Here is a 21,840-nt window from a genome sequence, read left to right on the forward strand (position 1 = left end):
GGCTGCTACCTGTGCCAAATAGGCGAGCCAGCTGATAAGCAGAGACATGTATGGACAGTAGTATCACCTCATGAGTGTGAAACATACATGGCTGCCACTTCACTTCCACGTTTCAGATCTTGCTGAAAATATCTTTTGTAGCCAACATTAACTTTGAGCTATCTAGAGAAGAGAATTTTAAGAAATGGCTCACCATTGTATATGCCTAGGAGTAAATACCCTCCTTTGAGAAGTTTAGCTCAGGATGATTTCTAAGTTTTCATTCAGTTTGGCTGTTCTTTGGATTATAGGACTTTTCTACTTGTGAAGTATGATCTTACCAGTTTTTATGTGAAACATATTGAGTGAAATTTTCAATCTTTTGGCGTTTTTTGAGCATTCTAAACCCTATATTTTAGTTAGGGGCATATTGTTTTAAACATCATTCATTTCAATAAATACTACTTAAGCAGCTACTGTAATTAGATTCTATACTATTAGATTCTATACTATTAGTAAAATGAATGACTAATTTTGAAAAAATACATTTTTAAGGGATTCTGGAGGGACAGTTTAACCTATGTATCTTGTTTGACAAAATCACCTTAAGGAATGCTGATCAAAATTTTATGTCTACATTTTTTGCCTTGACATCCAATGTATGTTGTTAGTGGTTCAAGAAAATTCATCTGCATTAAGGGGAAAAACCCTGTTAGTTCCAGATTATAAATAAAATGGGTCTTTTTGCAGTGTTACTGCCAATTTTGGTTTTGAAACAACTTATTTCTTTTTGAGCCATCAGCTATGGTGGATTATATTAAATTTAACCACGAAGTTTTCTCAGTGACCTTTACCTTCCTTTTCTGTGCTATGACAATGTTTCCTTGGGAACTTCCCTAAAAAATGTCTTTCTTATCATTGTGACTGATCTAATAATGTACTGCAACAAAGAAAATCTATCAGTAAATAATTTACTAACCTTCAGTGTTCCTTTAGAACAAATTTTTTCTTTTTTTGACAGTGGCTCTTTGGACATATTGGACCAGGTATTTCTTTATTGCTGGGACTGTCTTGTGCACTTCAGGTTGTTTTGCAGCATCCCTATTCTCTACAAGCTAGGTACCAATCATACCTTCCAAGTTGTGACAACGAAAAATATTTTTTCAACTTTTTTCAGCATCTGTGTTTTATTCTGTAATTTATATTAACTCATTAGAGATGCCTGTTTCAAAGTGTTTACCTAGGATTTTAGAAAGGAGTTTAAAATATGAACATATTATTTGGAGTAGTTATCTTGGGGCTACTATTTCAAAATGTAACTGTGCTGGAATTGTTGTATAAAGGTTAAGTACCCTATATCAAAACCGTTTGATCACACATATAATATTAAACAATGATAGTATTGTCTTCATTGTTATATTATTATGGCCATTCATAGAGAATATACAGTACTAGTCAGGGGCCAGTGATGGAGTTTGTGTATGTTTAACCAATTTTTTATTTGAAGGATGGGACTTGGGAAGAGAAAGGAGAATTAAATCTTGGGAATTTAATCGAGTACTGAGTAAACAGAATCAGAGAATAGGATTTATCTTTCTTAACATCACTTAAGATACTTGTTTCTTGCCCCTGGACACAAGCTCCTGCATTAGTTCTCCTTTGGTCATTTCCTCTTTCTTCCCTTACTCCTATCCTCAGTCTGAATTAATTGTATCTCCTAAGTGGTCCCTCCTTTATCCCTTCATTTTTAATATCCAAGTATTAGCACCTGTATTTTAATTTTTGATTGTCTCTTACCTTTTAAGTTGTGGGAAAATGGAGTGCTAGGTTGAAAAGTGAAGGCATTAGAAGGGAAATCATAGTGATACAAGGTTCTACCTTACGTTAATGATCCTAGTCATTGTCTTTAAATAGAATGGAAACCATCAATATCTTGTCTTTTAATGGCTTTTAAGAGAATCTTAAAAAAAAAAAAGAAAGGGTTGTGGGGCTGGGGCCTCGCTTCCCCTCCTCCCCCCCTCCCTTGGTCCCCTATCCCTGGAGCGCTTTGTTAAAAAATAATAGTAAAAAGATTAAAAAAAAAAAAGAATCTCCAAGTTCCCATGGTAATTGACTAAAAGCCACTAGTCAGAAATTTCTTTTTTTCCCCTTGTCTTAAGAAGCAGTTTAGGACTAGTTTAGTCCTTTATTGAATTATAGTATTAGATGGAGTTCAATCTCTTAAAGAAAATTCATATTATTCATGGTAAGGATAGTTCCTTCACTTTTCACCTTAAAGCATTAAAAATGCTTTCCTTCAGTTTCTTTAATCATAGATAATTTTATTGCACATCCATTGAACTTCCTCTAATTTTTGTATCCTTTTCAGAATAAAGGTAGATGGTACCATTAAACTCTTATTTGTCTGGTTTGGGACAGAAGGTAGTAAGGCCTACAGAAGAAAAATTAACTTAAGTGAAAGGTGTTGACAATTTACTTAGCTGTTTTTGTTTGTTTGTTTACAGGACCATGGATTGGTGCTGTAAAGTGCTTAGAAAGCCTTACTTTGGGGATCAACTTTGTTCATTTTTTCCCCCTGTTTTATTGAGAAATATTTGACATACATCACTGTATAAGTTTAAGGAGTACAACATGATTTAGCATGTGTTGTGAAATGATTACCACAGTAGGATTTCAGCTGAACCTATTGTGGTAATCAACTTTGTTGATTTTATGCATTGCAAGCTAGTCGTTTACCGTAGTAGCTACTATAGTGAGAGCTAAATAACAATAAAACTGTCAGACTATGTAGCAACATTATTTGAATCTTGCAGTTTATAGCTTTAGGGCAGCTAAGACTCTTTTATGAGGAACTTCTCTGTTTTAATAGACTATGTTCTCATTAGCGTACATGACACTACTAGTTATATGGGAGTAGCTGGAGAGCGTGCCCATCAGTTTCACACCAGTCACCTTGGGGAACTTCAACTTCAGTGGAGTCCCAAACATGCCATTCACAGCTTCACCACCTCCAAATCCAGTGCAGATGCCCCACAGGTCACCACTAGGGCAAGTGATAGTAAGTGCCAATCAGAAGAATCCCAGGGTATGTGATTTTCCAAAGTGATACAGTAAATAATTCCAGATCCAGTCCTCCAGAAGTCCATCCTGTATATACTTGGAAGCTGTGGTTGCCAGGAATTTGTACAGTTTTTGGTTTATGTCCTTGGACTGGTGTAGATCTTTGTCTCTCTTTGGCTGGGCCTTGATTAGGTGGTCACAGTGAATGGTGGATGGTATGGTACTTTTTGGTACCCCACTGCTGATGAACCATATGGGCCATGACATTCTGCCTGGCTATGCAGTTGGACTGCAGCCGTAGATATATCTTAACCAGCTCAGTCTCCTGGTTGACTGATCTCAGATTTCCATACACAATCTTCTTGAGAGGATCAGGAGCTGGTTCAGTCATTTGTAAATGGTGTTGATGTTTTTCTCTAGGAGGTCAGAGTGGATGTATTCACTGGTCTCAAATTGGCTCATGTCCCCCTTAGCCTATTGGCTGATGCCACATGGCAACAACTGCACACCCTAGGGCTTTCTGCACCTGGGTCACTAATAGGCATTATTTTGTGGAATGACAAGAGATGAGGTCATACCTTACAAAAAGATTTTTTAAAAATTTAAGTTTTCAAGTTCCAGGAAAATCTGTATTTGGACTTTAATTGAAACTTTATTGAACTTGTCTGTGTTTTATCTTATGTTTATGTGAGTGAGTGGTTGTCTGTTTTATCATACCCTATGCATATAATTTTAATATATTTTATATCTTGTTTGTATTTTAATTCACTGGCTAGGACTTTCAGCATTGGAAGTGGTGGGTCAGCATCTTCTATTTCATGATTTTTAAAAAAAATCCTAATGTTTCCCCAATAAGTGTGATATATGACTATATTAAGCATGATGTGATACTAAATATATATCTTGCAGATATCTTAATAGGTTGAGAAATTTCTATTAAACTATATGTGCAGCCCTACAGCAAACCCATCTTAGTCATGAATTTTTAAAAATTTTTACTAAATGATAGTGTATTTCAAATTTTGTGAGAGGTAGCTAAAGCAGTGCTTAGGAATTTAATTTATACTCCCAAATAATTATACAAGCGGTCATGAAGAGTGTGTTTGTGTATAAAATAAATTGATAACAACTTAAAAAAATTTTTTCTGGAATATTTTATAAAAGATTGGAATGATCTTTAAAAGTTTTGTGGAATTTTCCTTAGAACTATTCGGTCCTGCCCCACCCTCCCTCTTTTCTTCTCACCCATCTTCCCTTCCCTTCCTCCTTCCTTTATTTTTTGTCTTCTTTTCTTTGTGCTTTTTCCTTTCTACCATTGTAGCCTCCCTTCCTCCTTTCCTTCCTCCTTTTTCCTCCTCTTCTTTGTTCTTTTAAAAATAGTTTTAAACTACTGTTTCAGTTCCTCTAGTAGGTTTAGGATATTCATATTTCCTACTTCCTGTTGAGTTAGTTTTGATAAGTTTATTTTTTCTAGGAGGCCACCTAGAAAGTTTTGCCCTATTTAACTTATCATTATTTCAAAATTGAACAATGGTTTATATGGGTAGAAAATTTTGCCTTCATACTTTCTTTTTTCATTTCAGAAGTTTGCTGTTAATCTAATTGTTATTCCATTTTAGGGAATATGTCTATTCTTTCTACTTCCTTTTGTATCTTTTGGTTACAGTTACTTTATGTAATTTATGTGTCTTTCAGCAACCTGGAAAATTTTCCACTGTTATTTCCTTGAATATTGCTCTCTCCCTCTTCTTGCTTTTTGAAACTTTGATAAAACATATGATAAAAAAATAACATATGCCGGATACTATTATTCTATCATTCTTGTCTCTGTACCCCTTTCATATTTTTAATCTCTTTTTAATTTGTGTTACATTCTGAGTAATTTCTTTTGGTATCTTTTTAGGTTCACTAATTTTTTTTATTTGTATAATCTGCTATTTAACTTACCAACTGTGTTTACAATTTCAGTGAATACAGTTTTTTAATAATTCATTTTGAACTTCTTTCAGCTCTCTAGTTTTTTTTATTATAATTGGTTCTTAAATTTTGCATTCCATCTTTTAGTTCTTTAATTCAAACATTATTATACTGTAATTTACATTTAATAATGCTGTTATGTAAAGTTTTTTCAGGTCTGTTTCTGCTGTTTTCTTTTGATCATAGATCATGATAGCTTATTTTCTCATTTTTGTAATTTTGAATTATTAGCCCATGTTTGATAGTGCATTATTTAAATGAGTATTTTGTAACCTGTGTTGAGCATGTATGTCTTCTAGCAGTTTTTGTTTATTTCTTACCAGATTTTGCCAATCCAATTCGTTTTTATTTTAATGTATTTGTGCTTTTTCTGGTTATGCAGATAATGTAAAATTGATCCTCTAATTCACTGGGCTTTTAAAAAATTATGCCAGATTTTATTTTGCAGTGTATGTTTAGTAATATATGTTGAAGGACCTTTATAATACTCTTAGTTTATAGGAATTCCCTTATAATTCCCCTTATTATTTTTTCCCATATATTTAGACATGCTAAAAGGTGTAACAGTTTATTTCACAAGAACATCCATAAACCATTCTTTCAACTGATAATGTAGTTAAAGCTCCCTCTATATTTTTCCTTTTTCTCATTTCCCTTCTCCAAACCAAGAGTTGGTCACTATCTTGAACCTGGCATTTATTGTTACTGTGCATATATTCATACTTTTGGTATGTTTATATGTGTGCATATTTCATTCAACAATACATATAGTATTCTTTTGCATAATATTAGCATTATATAAGTGGTATTGTGGTAGATTATAGAAATTGATATAAATTTCTCTTCTCCCTGTGACTCTTGCAAGTTGTCACACTGTAGTCTGTCCATCTCTGATTTAGCTGGTGCATGTGATTTGCTGTGGCCAAAAGGACATTAGCAAACATGACAAAGAGATTTGAAAAACACTTGCATTTTGAAACTTGCCTTCCTGCTACATTTGGAACCCAGACACCACCATGTGAACAAGTTTGAGCAAGAATATGAGATACCATGTTGAGGAGAGCCAAGGTGCTGTACCCTGCAGGCAATCAGCCTCTTTCTGACCTGGCAACTGACTGCGGATGTCAGAGTCAGCCTCAACTGAGATCAATCAAGGCTACCAGGAGGATCTTCCAGCTAGGGCCACCCCAAGTGGGTGACCTGCAGAATAAGAAGCCAAATAAATGTTAGTTGTTTTGGGGTGGTGTGTTACCTCGCAAAAGTTAGCTGCCACAGGTATCATTCCATTTGTATTCTTTCTCCAGCTTCATTTTATTACTCAATTTATGATGCATGTATCACAGCTGTGTAACTGTAGTTCATTCATTTTTCTCTGCTTATATTATTACATTATATGAATGTACCACAGTGTTTTCATTTTTTTAGTCATTATTTGTTGCCATTTAAAAAATTATTACAAATAATGCTCTCCTGAATATTCTTGTGCATGTCTCCTTGTTTACATGTGCAATAATTTCAATAATCTTTTAAGTTTTGGGTCTAATTTTTAAAACAAACCCTCAGTTTATAAGTTAGGAAATATTGTTCAGATCATGATATAACTTGCCCCTGTTCATTTTAGTAAGTTTGGATTGACTGAACTGATGTTATTGCCTATACCAGATAATTGTCATTTTATCTTTATAATCTGCTGGCTGACTCTGGTCCAACTTGAACCATAATACCTCTGAAGTGCATGTCACAAGATTTAACCATGTGGTACCAAGATTAATTTTATGGCCTATGTGGTTTTTTTTCTCAGCTTTATATAATTAACAAATAAATGGTCTTATATTTTTAAGTTGCTAACAAAATAAACTCTGTTTCTAGCCCATGTTTAGCACATCACATTTCTGATTATAGATGAAATCAAGATTGCTAAATAAAGCGATCATGGAAATAAACTTTTTCAGATGACATACAAAAGTTATTTGTTTTACCTCTGCAATGCTAAACACCATGGATATAAATTAGATGATGCTATTTCCCCTGTGGAACCATTTAAAACAGCTCTCTATTCTAAAAGTCAAATATGGTGATTTTGATCAGAGAACTAGGCTTGGCATTAACATTTTAAAATTTGGTTTAAATGATGTAAGAATGGTCATATCATTTTATCTTCATAGAATAATAAAGTGCAATCATCGTGATCCATTACTTGTAGTGAGGAAGCGCCTTTGAAAGTATTTATTTTTCAGTTATTCACAGAATGATTTGAATGTTTTGTTTTTTATTTTATTTTATTATTATTATTTTTTTGCGGTACGCGGGCCTCTCACTGTTGTGGCCTCTCCCGTTGTGGAGCACAGGCTCTGGACGCACAGACTCTGCGGCCATGGCTCACGGGCCTAGCCGCTTCGCAGCATGTGGGATCTTCTCGGACCGGGGCACAAACCCATGTCCCCAGCATCGGCAGGCGGACTCTCAACCACTGCGCCACCAGGGAAGCCCTGAATGTTTTGTTTTTAAGTGTAAATTATTTTTATTTATCCTATAAATTTAGTGATAAAATGTTAGTATATAGTTTATATATTTGAAATGCAGACAAAGTTGAATTAGGGGAGTTTTTTCACAGCATGAAAACTTTCTGCCAAATGCCCATCTTTGAGTGTTACTTTGAGAAAATTTGCAACTCTCAGAAGGTTTCCAGTTTTTCATACCTAAAATAGACTATTTTCTGCCTCATGAAAAGGAAAATAGAAGTTTATTTTTAAGGGATGTGGGACGCTTTTCATATTTGAAAATAGCATGCTTTTTTATTTCTTCCTCTTACTCCTTAGTCTAATAGTTCCTTGTTGGAGGTATAGCTCAGTAGCTCTTATAAATATATCCAGCACAAATCTAAAATCTATAGTGGAGAAAGCCAAATCTAGAACAATATGTATTACATGATTAAACTTGCCAGATAAAATATAGGATGTCAAGTTAAATTTGAACTTCAGGTAAACACCAGATAATGTTTGGTACATACTTATATGAAAAGAAATTCATTGTTCATTTGAAATTTAAATTTAGCTAGGCAGCCTGTATTTTTATTTGCTAGATCTGGCAGCCCTAAATATGATACAATTTTTATAAAAAATGTAATTGTAGATACATACTTTACTATAATTCTAGAAAAGAGTCTTGAAGAATACATGACAGAATAGTAATGGTTGTTATTTCTGGTGACTGGAGGGGAGGAGGGAAGATTTTGAATTCTCTCTTTATACTCTGTATTGCTTTAATACATTGCATCATACATGTATTTTTTAAAACTTGTTTAACGAATTTTGATTGAAGGTGTAAAGATACAGTGGATTGCAAAACAGTTGATACTTACCCTCATAGAGCTTATAAGTTGGAAGGACAAGTAATCACACAAATAAATATAAAATTGAAATTGCAGTAGTCTCACAGAAGAAAGAATTATTAACGTTATGAGATTATACAGTAGGAAAATTGACTTGGTTTGGAAAATTAGTGAAAACTTTCTTGAAGTGAAGTTTGAATTTAGCTGTGAAAGAGTGTAGGCATTAACTAGGTGAAGAGACTAGATTTTCTTTTTCTTTTTTTTTTTTAAAGACTATTCTCATTCTTTATTCAGAATGTCAAATCTGGGAAGACAGCTTATATGAGCTTTAGTGTAGTCCTGTTTCAGACTATGTTACTTTATCATTTCAATCCAGATCATGCAATTTTATATTTTCCACAATTAAAGATTATATGTATAAAAAAGTATCCATATAAAACATATGTATCCCCATATGCATACATAGTTGAATATATACACATATATATTATTGCTCATATATCTTTCAAATTTGTTAATAATAAGAATATTATCTTTTAGGATTTTTTTAAAACATCTTTATTGGAGTATTATTGCTTTACAATGGTGTGTTAGTTTCTGCTTTACAACAAAGTGAATCAGCTATACATATAAATATATCCCCATATCTCCTCCCTCTTGCTTCTCCCTCCCATCCTCCCTATCCCACCCCTCTAGGTGGTCACAAAGCACCGAGCTGATCTCCCTGTGCTATGTGGCTGCTTCCCACTAGCTATCTATTCTACATCTGGTAGTGTATATATGTCCATGACACTCTCTCTTACTTCGTCCAACTTACCCTTCCCCCTCCCCATGTCCTCAAGTCCATTCTCTACGTCTCTGTCTTTATTCCTGTGCTACCCCTAGGTTCTTCAGAACTTTTTTTTTTCTTTTTTTATCAGATTCCATATATATGTGTTAGCATATGGTATTTGTTTTTCTCTTTCTGACTTACTTTACTCTGTATGACAGACTCTATGTCCATCCACCTCACTACAAATAACTCAATTTCATTTCTTTTTATGGCTGAGTAATATTCCATTGTATATATGTGCCACATCTTCTTTATCCATTCATCTGTCAGTGGACACTTAGGTTGCTTCCATGTCCTGGCTATTGTAAATAGAGCTGCAATGAACATTGTGGTACATGACTCTTTTTGAATTATGGTTTTCTCAGGGTATATGCCCAGTAGTGGGATTGCTGGGTCGTATGGTAGTTCTATTTTTAGTTTTTTATGGAACCTCCATACTGTTCTTCATAGTGGCTGTATCAATTTACATTCCCACCCACAGTGCAAGAGGGTTCCTTTTTCTCCACACCCTCTCCAGCATTTATTATTTGTAGATTTTTTGATGATGGCCATACTGACTGGTGTGGGGTGATACCTCATTGTAGTTTTGATTTGCATTTCTCTAATGATTAGTGATGTTGAACATCCTTTCATGTGTTTGTTGGCAATCTGTATATCTTCTTTGGAGAAATGTCTAGGTATTTTGCCCATTTTTGTTTTGGGATGTTTGTTTTTTTGATGTTGAGCTGCATGAGCTGCTTGTAAATTTTGGAGATTAATCCTTTGTCAGTTGCTTCATTTGCAAATATTGTCTCCCATTCTGAGGGTTGTCTTTTCGTCTTGTTTGTGGTTTCCTTTGCTGTGCCAAAGCTTTTAAGTTTCATTAGGTCCCATTTGTTTACTTTTGTTTTTATTTCCATTTCTCTAGGAGGTGGGTCTAAAAGGATCTTGGTGTGATTTACGTCATAGTGTTCTGCCTATGTTTTCCTCTAAGAGTTTATAGTGTCTGGCCTTACATTTAGGTCTTTAATCCATTTTGAATTTATTTTTGTGTATGGTGTTAGGAAGTGTTCTAATTTCATTCTTTTATATGTAGCTGTCCAGTTTTCCTAGCACCACTTTTTGAAGAGGCTGTCTTTCCTCCATTGTATATTCTTGCCTCCTTTATCAAAAATAAGGTGACCATATGTGTGTGGGTTTATCTCTGAGCTTTCTATCCTATTCCATTGATCTATCTTTCTGTTTTGTGCCAATAGTATACTGTCTTGATTACTGTAGCTTTGTAGTATAGTTAGAAGTCCGGGAGCCTGATTCCTCCAACTCTGTTTTTCTTTCTCAAGATTGCTTTGGCTATTCGGGATCTTTTGTGTTTCCATACAAATTGTGAAATATTTTGCTCTAGTTCTGTGGAAAATCACTTTTTTGAAAGTGATTGAACATATTTCCAAATAAGTCCTGGATTCCATATCCTTGAGGAAGCCTCCTTAAAAATTTGTGGCAGTTAAAACAATTATGAAAAACAAGAAAAGATCTTTGAAATGTACACTGTGTTATCATATAATATTATCTTTGATTTTATGTGACTGTGTTTTTCATTCTATTGAAAAAAAGTTTTATAGCATATAGGTCTGTCACTTATAATTGATTAAATATGATTATATCAATTTCCAAAATTATCACATTCATGACTAAGAAAGTAACCTGCTATATTACCATTGTTTGTATGAGAAAATGAGATTTAAGTCATTTCAACTCAGTTTTATCTTCTAATGAACATGCCATAAGAATGAAGAATTTTTGTGTAGAGGACTAGATGTAGCAACACATTGCTTTCTGAGACTTAGATAGTGTTAGGAAACATTTGGTTAAGCTGAAAAATGAGTTTTAATTTTTATTATTAATAATTGAAAACTTACAACTTTGGGATGATATCATTATTGTGAGCTTGCTACTCCAGGCCTTCTTTTCATTTTATATTTCAAAGTCTGTGCTTTCTAAACAATAGAGAAGAAATATCCCAGGATACAGAGAAATGAAACCTAAACTAAAATTGGGTATTTCATCAGATTCCAGAGAGTGGTTTTAATTTTCATAGACATTTTTAGTGTGTTCACATGCTAGGAATTGAATATCTCTAAATATTTATTTCAAACTGCATAAAAATTTTCCTGTGTCCAGAAAGCATGTCAAAATTGGATTTTTAAATGAAAATTGCCTATTATATAGTCTACGTTATCTTTAGAGTTTTCTTATACAGGACAAACCACAAATTTGTTTATTTGTGGAGATGTCTTTTTAGTTGCCTCTGTCCAGAATCAAAACTTTTAAAAGTATTAATATCAAGAATCATTGAATTCAGGCAATATCAGTGGTCTTTTGAGACATGCATCCAGTTCTGATTGAGTAGCATCCAAAGTGGACTTTTAGGCTAGGCAGAGGGAAAAGAACAGAACAAAGAAAGGAAAAAATGACCAGTCTTGGGAGAAGGGAAGCTGAGAGTGAAAGTGGAGAATGCTTCCTAGTTCTTCTAGAGTAGAGCCTCTAAAAGAGCAAGGAGTTTTATCAGAATTTCCTCTCCATTGCTGTTATTTGTTGGAGAGTGTAATTTCCTTCAGGTAGTTGCGGGTGGAGAAAAGGTTAAGAGCTGCTCGACTACTTTAGTTCTAATTGGTGTCTCTGCTTCCAAGCTTGCTCTGCTATATTCTTTACATCACACCGATTGATTTTTTTCCCCTTTAATATAAATAAATTTATGTTATTCCCCACCCTCTTTTTTTTTTTTTTTTTTTTTGCCTGCTTTGGGTCTTCGTTGCTGCACAGGCTTTCTCTAGTTGTGGCGAGCAGTGGCCACCCTTCTTTGTGGTGTGCGGCTTCTCATTTCGATGGCTTCTCTTGCTGCGGAGCACGGGCTCTAGGTGCGTGGGCTTCAGTAGTTTCAGCATGCAGGTGGGCTCAGTAGTTGTGGCTCGTGAGCTCTAGAGTGCAGGCTCAGTAGTTGTGGTGCACGGGCTCAGCTGCTCCGTGACATGTGGGATCTTCCTGGATGAGGGATTGAACCCGTGTTCCCTGCATTGGCAAGCAGACTTTTAACCACTGTGCCACCAGGGAAGTCCCTCCCCACCCCGTTTTATCACATTGGGCACAGAAAATTCCAACTGCTTATTCTAACTTAAAAATCCCCTACCTACCTCTCTGACCTAATCTGTGACTCTGTTCCTTTTTCACTATGTTTTGGCTGCCTTTATATTTCTGTTTAGGGCTGTTCTAACTCTGTCTTTTGTTTGGAATTGTGGTCTTACTGCTTTGTATTTGGCTGGCTCTGTGTCAGCTTACAGGTCAGTTTCATAGAGAGGTATTCATGACCACCAATATTAAGGAGTCACCCATTCATTTTTTTCCCTATTACTGTATTGTAATTCTCTGAATTATACTTATCACTATTTCATGTTTTTTTGTGTTCTTGCCTTTTGTTTACTTCTCTATTAACTACTGTATCTTTAGTGTCTAGAATGGTGCTTGGCATATAGTTGGTGCCTAATAAGTATTTGTTGGGTGGAGGAATGTATGAATCATTGCTCTGGGACTGGATATACTATCCATATAATATCCGTGTGTCTTGTCCAAGTAATACTGTCCATAATTTTCAGGACCTTTACTCGCTTGCAGTGTAAGTTTTATTGTAATGAAAATAGAAACCAAATAGTAACAGAGAAAAAGAATTTTCAGGTTGAAGTCTGGAAAACTGGCTTTGAATCTTAGCACTTTCAGGTTTAATATAAATTAGGTGTGGTAACTATACTTCTGTGACTGTGTTCCTTCTCCTATAATGTAACTTCTCATAGGGTTGTTCTGAGGTTTAAATGAAATAGTATATTTAGGAGTTTTTTATGAAGCACTACACAGATTATTTTAAATTCTCCCTTATTCCCCCCTCCCCCACAAAGAAATCAAATAACTTTACCTACTTTTAATGATAAAGTAATTTTAAAATGAGCTTTAGTTTTATATTATAATTTTACTACATGTACTGTGTAAAGATATGACTTAAAATTAAATAGCTTAGAGAATCTCTAATATTGCTTTTGAATATTTTATGAATTGCAAACTGGTGATTTAATAATTTCTTTGACATTTTTCCCATTAGTTCTTTCATTCCTGTCTCTCTTCCTTTCCTTTCTGTTGCAATCAGCCAATTTCCTTTTGATTGGTTCTTCATATAATTTGAAATCCAGTTTCTTTATGCTTTCTGAAATATTTACTATAGAATATGTAATTAACTAGCTAGAAACATGGATTTGTTTATTCACCTCCAGGCCTTGAGGACTATTTGGGGAAGAATAAAGCCCATTCAGCTTTTCTCTGTTAACGTTTTCTATGCAAAAACACTATCTTGTTCAACTCCTGAGCACAGTTTGCAGTTTTCTGCATTTATACTTTCACTCATATATTAAAATGCTCAGGATGTCCTCTCTTCCTCCTTCTCACCTGTCCAAACCTCTCTCTCCATAAATAATCAGTTAAAATCTACCTCTTCTCTAGTGACATTCCCAATCTGCTCTATCTGAAGTGATTGCTATTTTTAAAAACCTTATGTTGGCTATTGTTTATAATTAATCATATTTTACCCTTTCTGATATCTTGTTTTCTTTAGTCATTGGTAATAAACCACATTACTTTTTTACTATCTTATTTTGTGTTTTTAAAGTGTCATTATGTTTTTTGTTTTCCTATTGAGATTTCAAGTTCTTTGAGATCCCTTTCCATAGGGTCTGCTGTAGCATTTATTTTTTTTGTTTTATGTGCTTAATAAAAGTTTTTTGTTTTTGTTTTTACTCTTCATTAAACAGCCATTTATTTTATTCCCAAAGGAAATAGTTTTGTATTTTATGAGTGGCAATATTGTGAAGTGGTTAAGTGGCAGATTTATTGTAGTCACATTGCTTAGATTCTAATCCCAGCTTTACCACTTAATAGTTGTAGGACCTTGGGAAGGTCACTCAACCCCTCTGTGCTGCAGCTTTCTAATCTGTAATGAAGAAAATAAGAATACCTTTTAGGATTGTTGTGTGGCTTAACTGAGAAAATAAATGTAAAATGCTTAACACATTGCTTGGCACATAGTCACCACTTAGCGCACACTAGCTGTCCTCATCGATATTAGCATGATTCTTTTATGGAATAATGAAAAAGAGGCTTTGAAGTCTGATAGTCCTTTTATGACCTTGGGCAACTTTCTTTACCTCCCCAAAATGCAGTTTGGGCAGTGGGCATTATTTATTTGTTTTATGTGTGTGTGTGTGTATATGTATACACTTCATATATGTGCCCAGTGCATATATATTTATGTTATAGTAACTCTCTCTAGCAACTCCCTTTTTCTCCATTCTGAATTGCAATTGTATTTCTGGAGACAGGCTATTGCTTTCCTCCCTCTCTCCCACCCTTCTGCCCCTTTTCCCTCCCTCCCTCCCTTCCTTCCACCCTTCCTTTCATCCTTCCATCCTCCCTTCCATCTTTCCATCCAGCTGTGTGTTTGTTTGACTAAAAGCAACTCAAGGAAGGATGACTCTAGCAGTTGGTTTAGTGTTTTTAGAACCTGAATTATGGGAAACCATAATATGTTTTTCTAGGAGTCCATTACATTAAGAAGATGAGTAAGTATACAGAAATGAGTGAAAGTATTAATTTGGGAAACAGATTTTGGCCTTATGAATATGGGTTTCAAAATACTGGACTGTTTTATTATCACTTGTACCAGTGTCCCACATAAGAACCCTACTGATAAAGAAATCTTGACTTGTGCATGACAGTAGTTTATTTATTGAGTGTAAAGGACTAATTTCATCTGACAGTAGTGTAAAGATAGTTAGTTGCTTAGAGGGTTACCTTCTTTTCATGTAAAATATTGTAACTAAATGAGAAGAATGTTGATGCAAACCAAATGTTAACTCCAGAGGATTATAAATTCAAAAATTTTTTTCTACAATGAACAGTAAAAAGCTTCTAAATTGTGGATGGTTTGCTTTTCTCTTAGACCAGAGAATGTTGTAGTTGGGCATCTACCTTGTGGGTTGCAAGAGCATCACCTTAGGCCACATCTGGACTAGCCACAGTGGTCTATCCAGCCAGTTATGAGAGGATATTAGCACCACCTTGTGGTGCTTGCTATAGCGTGCCATTTACTTTTGGTGCCCTGTCATTACACAGGTCTTGATAATCAGGAAAGGATAAGTAAGGAGGACATCAGTTTGGCAGTTATCTTTCCAAAGCAAATACACGTTCTCATCATTGGATACTTACTATCGAGCCTTTAACACCCCCATAAGATTTTTAATTTGAGATCTTGCCGATTGTGGTAATAATTGATTTAAGTGCTTCAAATTCTTAGGCATATGTAACAAGGTAGCTTTTAAAGTGTGTATGAGTAATATTTAAGACTACTCTGATCTTTATTTTAGGAATAAGTATTTAAGTGTGGTGTATTTGTTGAATTTTGTCTTGATTGCTGTTGTAACATATAGTATATAAACTGACTTTAAAATATAGTTCTTTGCAAATTAAAATATATTTTTACAATTTCTTGAATAAAATTTTATAGTCATGAAATAACATTGATTTTTAAAAGCAACATTTTCATAACAGAATATTTTCTCCCAAGGATTTATTTTATACTTTTTAATTTTGAACAATTGGATCCCTGATGTTATTCTCTATTAAAATATTTTTAGGTTTTTCTAATTTGGCTGGAAAGCAAAACATATCATTTATATTCAGTGTAATTCCTAAAAAAAAACAATGCTAAGGATGATGGACAAATATAAAGGATAGGAAGCACAGTAGTGGGTATCATAATGAAGACATTTTGTGTTTTAAACAGTAAAGGAACATATACTACATGTACTGAGTCCTCCGGATAATTTTTACATGTACGCTTTTGTAAAAAAATGTAAATTTCCAAAGTGGACTGTATTGCTCAACCTTGAATATTTGTAATAAAAGTAAAGAACAGTTTAAGTGTAGACTTAAATAGAAAGTATCTAGTTTAATACATGGGTTAACCACTTAGCAGTTATGCAGTACGCAGTGTGCTCATTCTAACTGAAAAGTAGGGCGACTAGGTTATGAATCAGTGTGCAATCAAAGTCACGCGTTCGTGTTACTTGATTACAAGGGAAAACCACTGTTTTATTCTTTCAAAACATTATGTTATAGACTTGAAGATATTATAACTAAGACAATGATGACTTCTTAATATAATTTTATATTATTTCCTTTTTTATGAATACCAACTTTACTTTTTCAAATAAGGAAAAAAAAATTAAAGTTACTATTTAGAATCACCTTCATTCAGAAAACAAAATGCTAAAATGTTAACATTTTAAGAATAGGAAAGGTATAATTTGAGAATAAAGATATATAGTTTTCTAATTATCCTTTTCGCCTGGATTTATGCCTACTTGAGTATGATCTAATGACAAGATCAAAAGGTGGTATAAATAAGTCTATTATATATGTTGGAAAATTGAGATAATTGTGGTACCACTGACAGAAACAAGGAAACTAGCAGTGGGAGCCAATTTTGTTTGTTTAGTTCTTAGCCACTTTCAGAAGGTTTCCTTGGCTATTGTCCCTTCCTCCCAGGGACATTGGTCTTGGTTTCTATAGAGTATTCATTACTTCATCATTATCCACATCACTGTGGGAAATTATTTTCTTTTGAGGTAGATCATTATTTCCAATTCTTTTACTCTCTGTACTCTTATTTCAGGCAGTCGTTTATGCCCACAGGCTTTATGGGAGACAGTACTGGGATTGATTTACTATCTGTAGTAAACTTGAACAAGTTACCACCACTCATTGATCATCAGTTTCCTCATCCATATAATGAAGATGATAATACCTGGCATATAGTAGTAAGTGCTTGGCAAATGATGGCTATTACCTGGTATTATTATCAGAGGTGGACTTCAGGGTGATCTTACCAGAGTCTTACTGAGAAATCCATTTGACACTCACTGTGTTATAAGGAACGGATAGGCATTCAGTGCCTCTCAGTATTGAGGTTCAGAGCCATACCTCATACCTTGCCTCATATCAAGGGTTGGCAAACTTTTTATAAAAGACCACATAATAAACATTTTAGACTTTGCAGACCATAGGTCTCTGTTTCAGTTACTCGATTTTGCTGTTGTAGTAGGAAAGCAGCTGGAGACAATATGTAAATGAATGTGACTATGTTCCAATCAAACTTTACTTATAGGCACAGAAATATGAATTTAATATAATTTTCATACAATATTATTCTTTTGAACTTTTTCTACTTTTAAAAAGTGTAAAAACCTTTCTTAGTTTATAATCTGTACAAAAGCAGGTAGGCTGATTTTGGCTTGCAGGCTGTATTTGCTGACCCTTAGAGTAGAAACACATGGGGGCAGGTTAGCAGGTAGTGTCTAAAGCAGGATATCAGAGAACCATCTCCCATAAATGAGGAATATCAGTTATACTTCTGGTGCAACTGTAAAGCACTCTGATCCTAATTAAGATAACTTTTGGCAAATAATATCATCCAGGATTGTCAGTCTTTTGCATCCTTGTGTTATTAGATAAATGAGGTTTTTGCCCACTGGGTTCCTAATGTGCAGAATTATCCTACTCAGATATTAGCAGTTAGGGACAGAGTAATTCTCTGTCAGCTGTCATGAAGACATATACAAATGGACGAAAACGTGTGCTATTTGGTATGGCTCCCTTTAAGCATATATACATGTTAGTGTCCTCTAGGACCTCCTACGAAGGCTGTTTTTTTTTTTTTTTTTTTTTTGTGGTACGTGGACCTCTCACTGTTGTGGCCCCTCCCGTTGCGGAGCACAGGCTCCGGACGCGCAGGCTCAGCGGCCATGGCTCACGGGCCCAGCCGCTCCGCGGCATGTGGGATCTTCCCGGACCGGGGCACGAACCTGTGTCCCCTGCATCGGCAGGCGGACTCTCAACCACTGCGCCACCAGGGAAGCCCCGAAGTCTGGTTTAAGGTCCACCTCACTATTTGTCTACAATTTTGACTCTACTAGATTTTCATTAATTTACCTGTCAGAGAGCACTGCATCCCCTCCCCCATAGGATGCTGAGTTTTTCTTCCCTTACGCCTATCTCTTGGAAGACTACTGTTTCATAGGATTGGGTTACCTTAGCCAGGTAATTCAACAAGCTTTTGGTGCTGGCAAATGACATGTCTAGTTCTATGAAATCTAAAGACAGAACTATTTTTAGTTCTTCGTTTATTTCATCCCAAAGATATGATAATGATGATGGTGATGATAATGATGATTGCAGCAACTATCACTTTTTAAATTTATGTGAAACAGGCATTTTATAAACATTTTCTCATTCAGTCTTCATAACAGCCCTATAAATTGTGCGGTGTTAGTCTCGTTTTACATTAAAGAAATATGCAGTGAAATGATATGGTCAGGGACTTACACAGTCGGCGTCAGTGCCAGATTCAGACCTGTACCTTTGACTTCAAAGCCTTCTGCACCTCTGTGTTTCCATTTAACTTTGTACATGTCTAGGGCATTGCTCTTCTTATTTGTTTACTTCAGTGTCTCTACTAAATAAATATTGATAAGCGCAGTGATTCTGTTTTAAATTTGTCATTGTACCTTTGGTTCCTGTTATAGTAGGTACCCAATGAATGTTGATTGAATTAATGATTGAATAACTGAGGACAGATTCAATATAATGGTGCAATAGGGGACGGATGGTCTCATGTAAATTAGGAAGTCCCTATTAGTAGTGTAGTATGAGTAAAGAGGTCATTCAATGTAAAGTGAGTCTTACCTGAGAGCCATTCAAGGGTTCTAGTAGCATTATATATGGTTATTGTCTGTTGAGGCTATCTCTATTACCAAATCATTAGATATATAAAGTTATCACTTCAGGTGATTTTTTTTTTATCATATCCTTTTTAAGTAGGTAAGTCATGGTCAGGCCTAGAATAGTGCCAGATACATAATAAGTGTCTTCTCTCTCTCTCTCTCCCTCTCGCCTCCCCATTTCTTTCTCTCTTTCACTCTCCGTATTTATGTATATACATGTACATACACATATGCATATATATGTATTCACATATGTATATATATTTAAGATTACAAGTAATTCAGAGTTAATAGATTGTGATTATTGAAATGGGAAATTCATTAAAACTTTATGAAAAGATCCTGTGAGTAGTATCACTCACACACATGCATATGTATGTGTGTGATTATAAAGGCATTCTACAGAACAAGCATTTCTCCCATAATGCCATACATTAATTCTTGAAAAATCTTGCATTTGGCACATACAATTAACAGAATTTTTAGGGAAAATTGGGTTAGAAGCAGTTAGCAGTCAAAACATACAGAACTTTATAACCAGAGTACTAAAAAAAAAAAAACAGTAACAGTTTTGGTGAAAATACTACCACAGTTAAGTCTCCTCTGGCAGTTGTAATCAGGCTTTCATTGTCAGGATAGCCTTAAATCTTGGGTCTCATGATTTGTTTGAGGTATAAATCTTTGAGGAAATTTGCTTTTTAAGAGTGACCACTTTCATCAGAATGAAAAACTGTGAATCAGTATATAGACATATATATCAAAATTTTTTTATACTTAGGGTACATGTCTTAGCCTCTTCTTCATCTGCACTCACATCCTGTTCAGATAGCTTAACATATAGAAGGTCCAGTGATTCACGCAGCCTCTGAATCAGTCACTGTGTGAAAGAAAAGCTCGTTGATGGGATTATCAGCCTTTTCACATCATATGTTGCAAAAACTTTCTCTTTCATTGTAAGAAAGCCGATTGCTTCAAAACGTGCTGAGAAAAGCACATGCTGAGAAAAGTATATGAATCAATACAACCTTTTGGATATATATGCCGATATCATTGCCCTATTTACCAATCACAATTTAGCTAATTTGTGGTAAAGAAACATAAATTATAGTATAACAAACTGTTTCAATATAGGCTTTTAGCTCAAAGTAAATAGATACTGACTTGCACTTTATTCTGACTCCAAAATAGTATAAGTCCTTTCACTGTTTTTTAAAAATCTTTATTATAATTAGTAAAAATCTAGTCACAGCTTACTGCATAGCACTAGATAATGGAAAATAATGTGAATAGACATACAGTTTAAGAAGACACCGGGGGCTTCCCTCGTGGCACAGTGGTTAAGAATCTGCCTGCCAATGCAGGGGACACGGGTTCGAGCCCTGGTGCTGGAAGATCCCACATGCCACGGAGCAACTAAGCCCGTGCGCCACAACTACTGAGCCTGTGCTCCAGAGCCCATGAGCCACAACTACCGAAGCCCGTGCGCCTAGAGCCGGTGCTCCGCAACAAGACAAGCCACCTCAATGGGAAGCTCATGCACCACAATTAAGAATAGCTCCTACTCACTGCAACTAGAGAAAGCCCGCGTGCAGCAACGAAGACCAATGCAGCCAAAAAAAAAAAAAAAAAAAAAAAAAAGGACACAGAAACTAGAAGTTCCAGTAAAATTTAAGTGTACATGGAAGAAATAATAAGACCTAAAATTTAAGGGGTGTGGGGAGAATAGGATATTTAGTTGAATTACATATTTTATAAAAAGTCATTAGTGGATACTTCAAAGAGAGATAACCTCTTTGAGAACTATTATAGAACAGAGGTTATAAGTGTGAGACTTTGTAGTCATACAGACCTGGTTTTGAATCCTGTCTTCTGAGCTTAATTGCTTTTATGATTTTGGACGTGTTACTTCATTTTTCTAGGGCTCAATTTTAACATCTATAAAATTAGTGTATAACCTATTTCCTTGGGTTGTTGTTAAAATTAATGAGATAAGGCCTTAAAAGTTTTTAGAGTAGTGCCTAGCACATGAAAAGTGCTGTTATTTATATTTTGCAACCTGAACGATAATAAGAACCACAACTCAGTTACCCTTTTTTACATTTAGATGTAATGAAGATAACAATTTAAGGTGAGATCTTTATTGTCCCAGATAACAACTCTTTGAGATGAGAAAAATACATAGTCATGCTGACTGATCTCACTGTAATTTCATGACCACTATCCTAAAAGCAGAATCTTACTGCTTCTTTACAATCATTCCCCACCCTCACCCCCCCAACCCCCCCACTGTGTTTATCCTGGGCTCTCCTGTCCTTGCTTATGTTCTGCTCCAAAGTGACTACTAGTCACTTTGGAACAGAACGTTAGCATCATATGGGAGCTTGTTAGAATTGCACCATCTGAAGCTACACACTAGATCCATAGAATCACAATCTGCATTTTAATAAAATTCCCCAGGTGATTTTTTTTAGCATCTTTATTGGAGTATAATTGCTTCACAATGGTGTGTTAATTTCTGCTTGATAACAAAGTGAATCAGCTATACATATACATATATCCTCCCTCTTGGGTCTCCCTCCTACCCTCCCTATCCCACCCCTCTAGGTGGTCACAAACCACCGAGCTGATCTCCCTGTGCTATGCAGCTGCTTCCCACTAGCTACCTATTTTACATTTGGTAGTGTATATATGTCCATGCCACTCTCTCACTTCATCCCAGCTTCCCCTTCCCCCTCCCCCTGTCCTCAAATCTATTCTCTACGTCTGCGTCTTTATTCCTGTCCTGCCCCTAGGCTCTTCAGAACCTT

At 35.2% G+C, this 21,840-nt stretch overlaps 1 protein-coding gene across 11 annotated transcripts in view; it reads left to right on the plus strand.

Annotated features, from left to right (window-relative positions):
* VPS13B (vacuolar protein sorting 13 homolog B) overlaps positions 1-21,840 on the plus strand; it is a 791,444-nt gene that overhangs the window by 267,290 nt on the left and 502,314 nt on the right. The window contains exon 20 of one of the 11 annotated variants that reach the window (XM_060116063.1): positions 5,916-6,055. The exons of the other annotated variants lie outside the window; for them this stretch is intronic. Coding sequence (XP_059972046.1) covers positions 5,916-5,953 — 38 coding nt within the window. The 3' untranslated portion in view covers positions 5,954-6,055. Of the gene's footprint in view, positions 1-5,915; positions 6,056-21,840 lie in introns of those variants that run through there. 11 annotated transcript variants of the gene reach the window in all.

This window comes from Mesoplodon densirostris, chromosome 13 (assembly GCF_025265405.1).
Source record: "Mesoplodon densirostris isolate mMesDen1 chromosome 13, mMesDen1 primary haplotype, whole genome shotgun sequence".
NCBI lineage: Eukaryota > Metazoa > Chordata > Mammalia > Artiodactyla > Ziphiidae > Mesoplodon > Mesoplodon densirostris.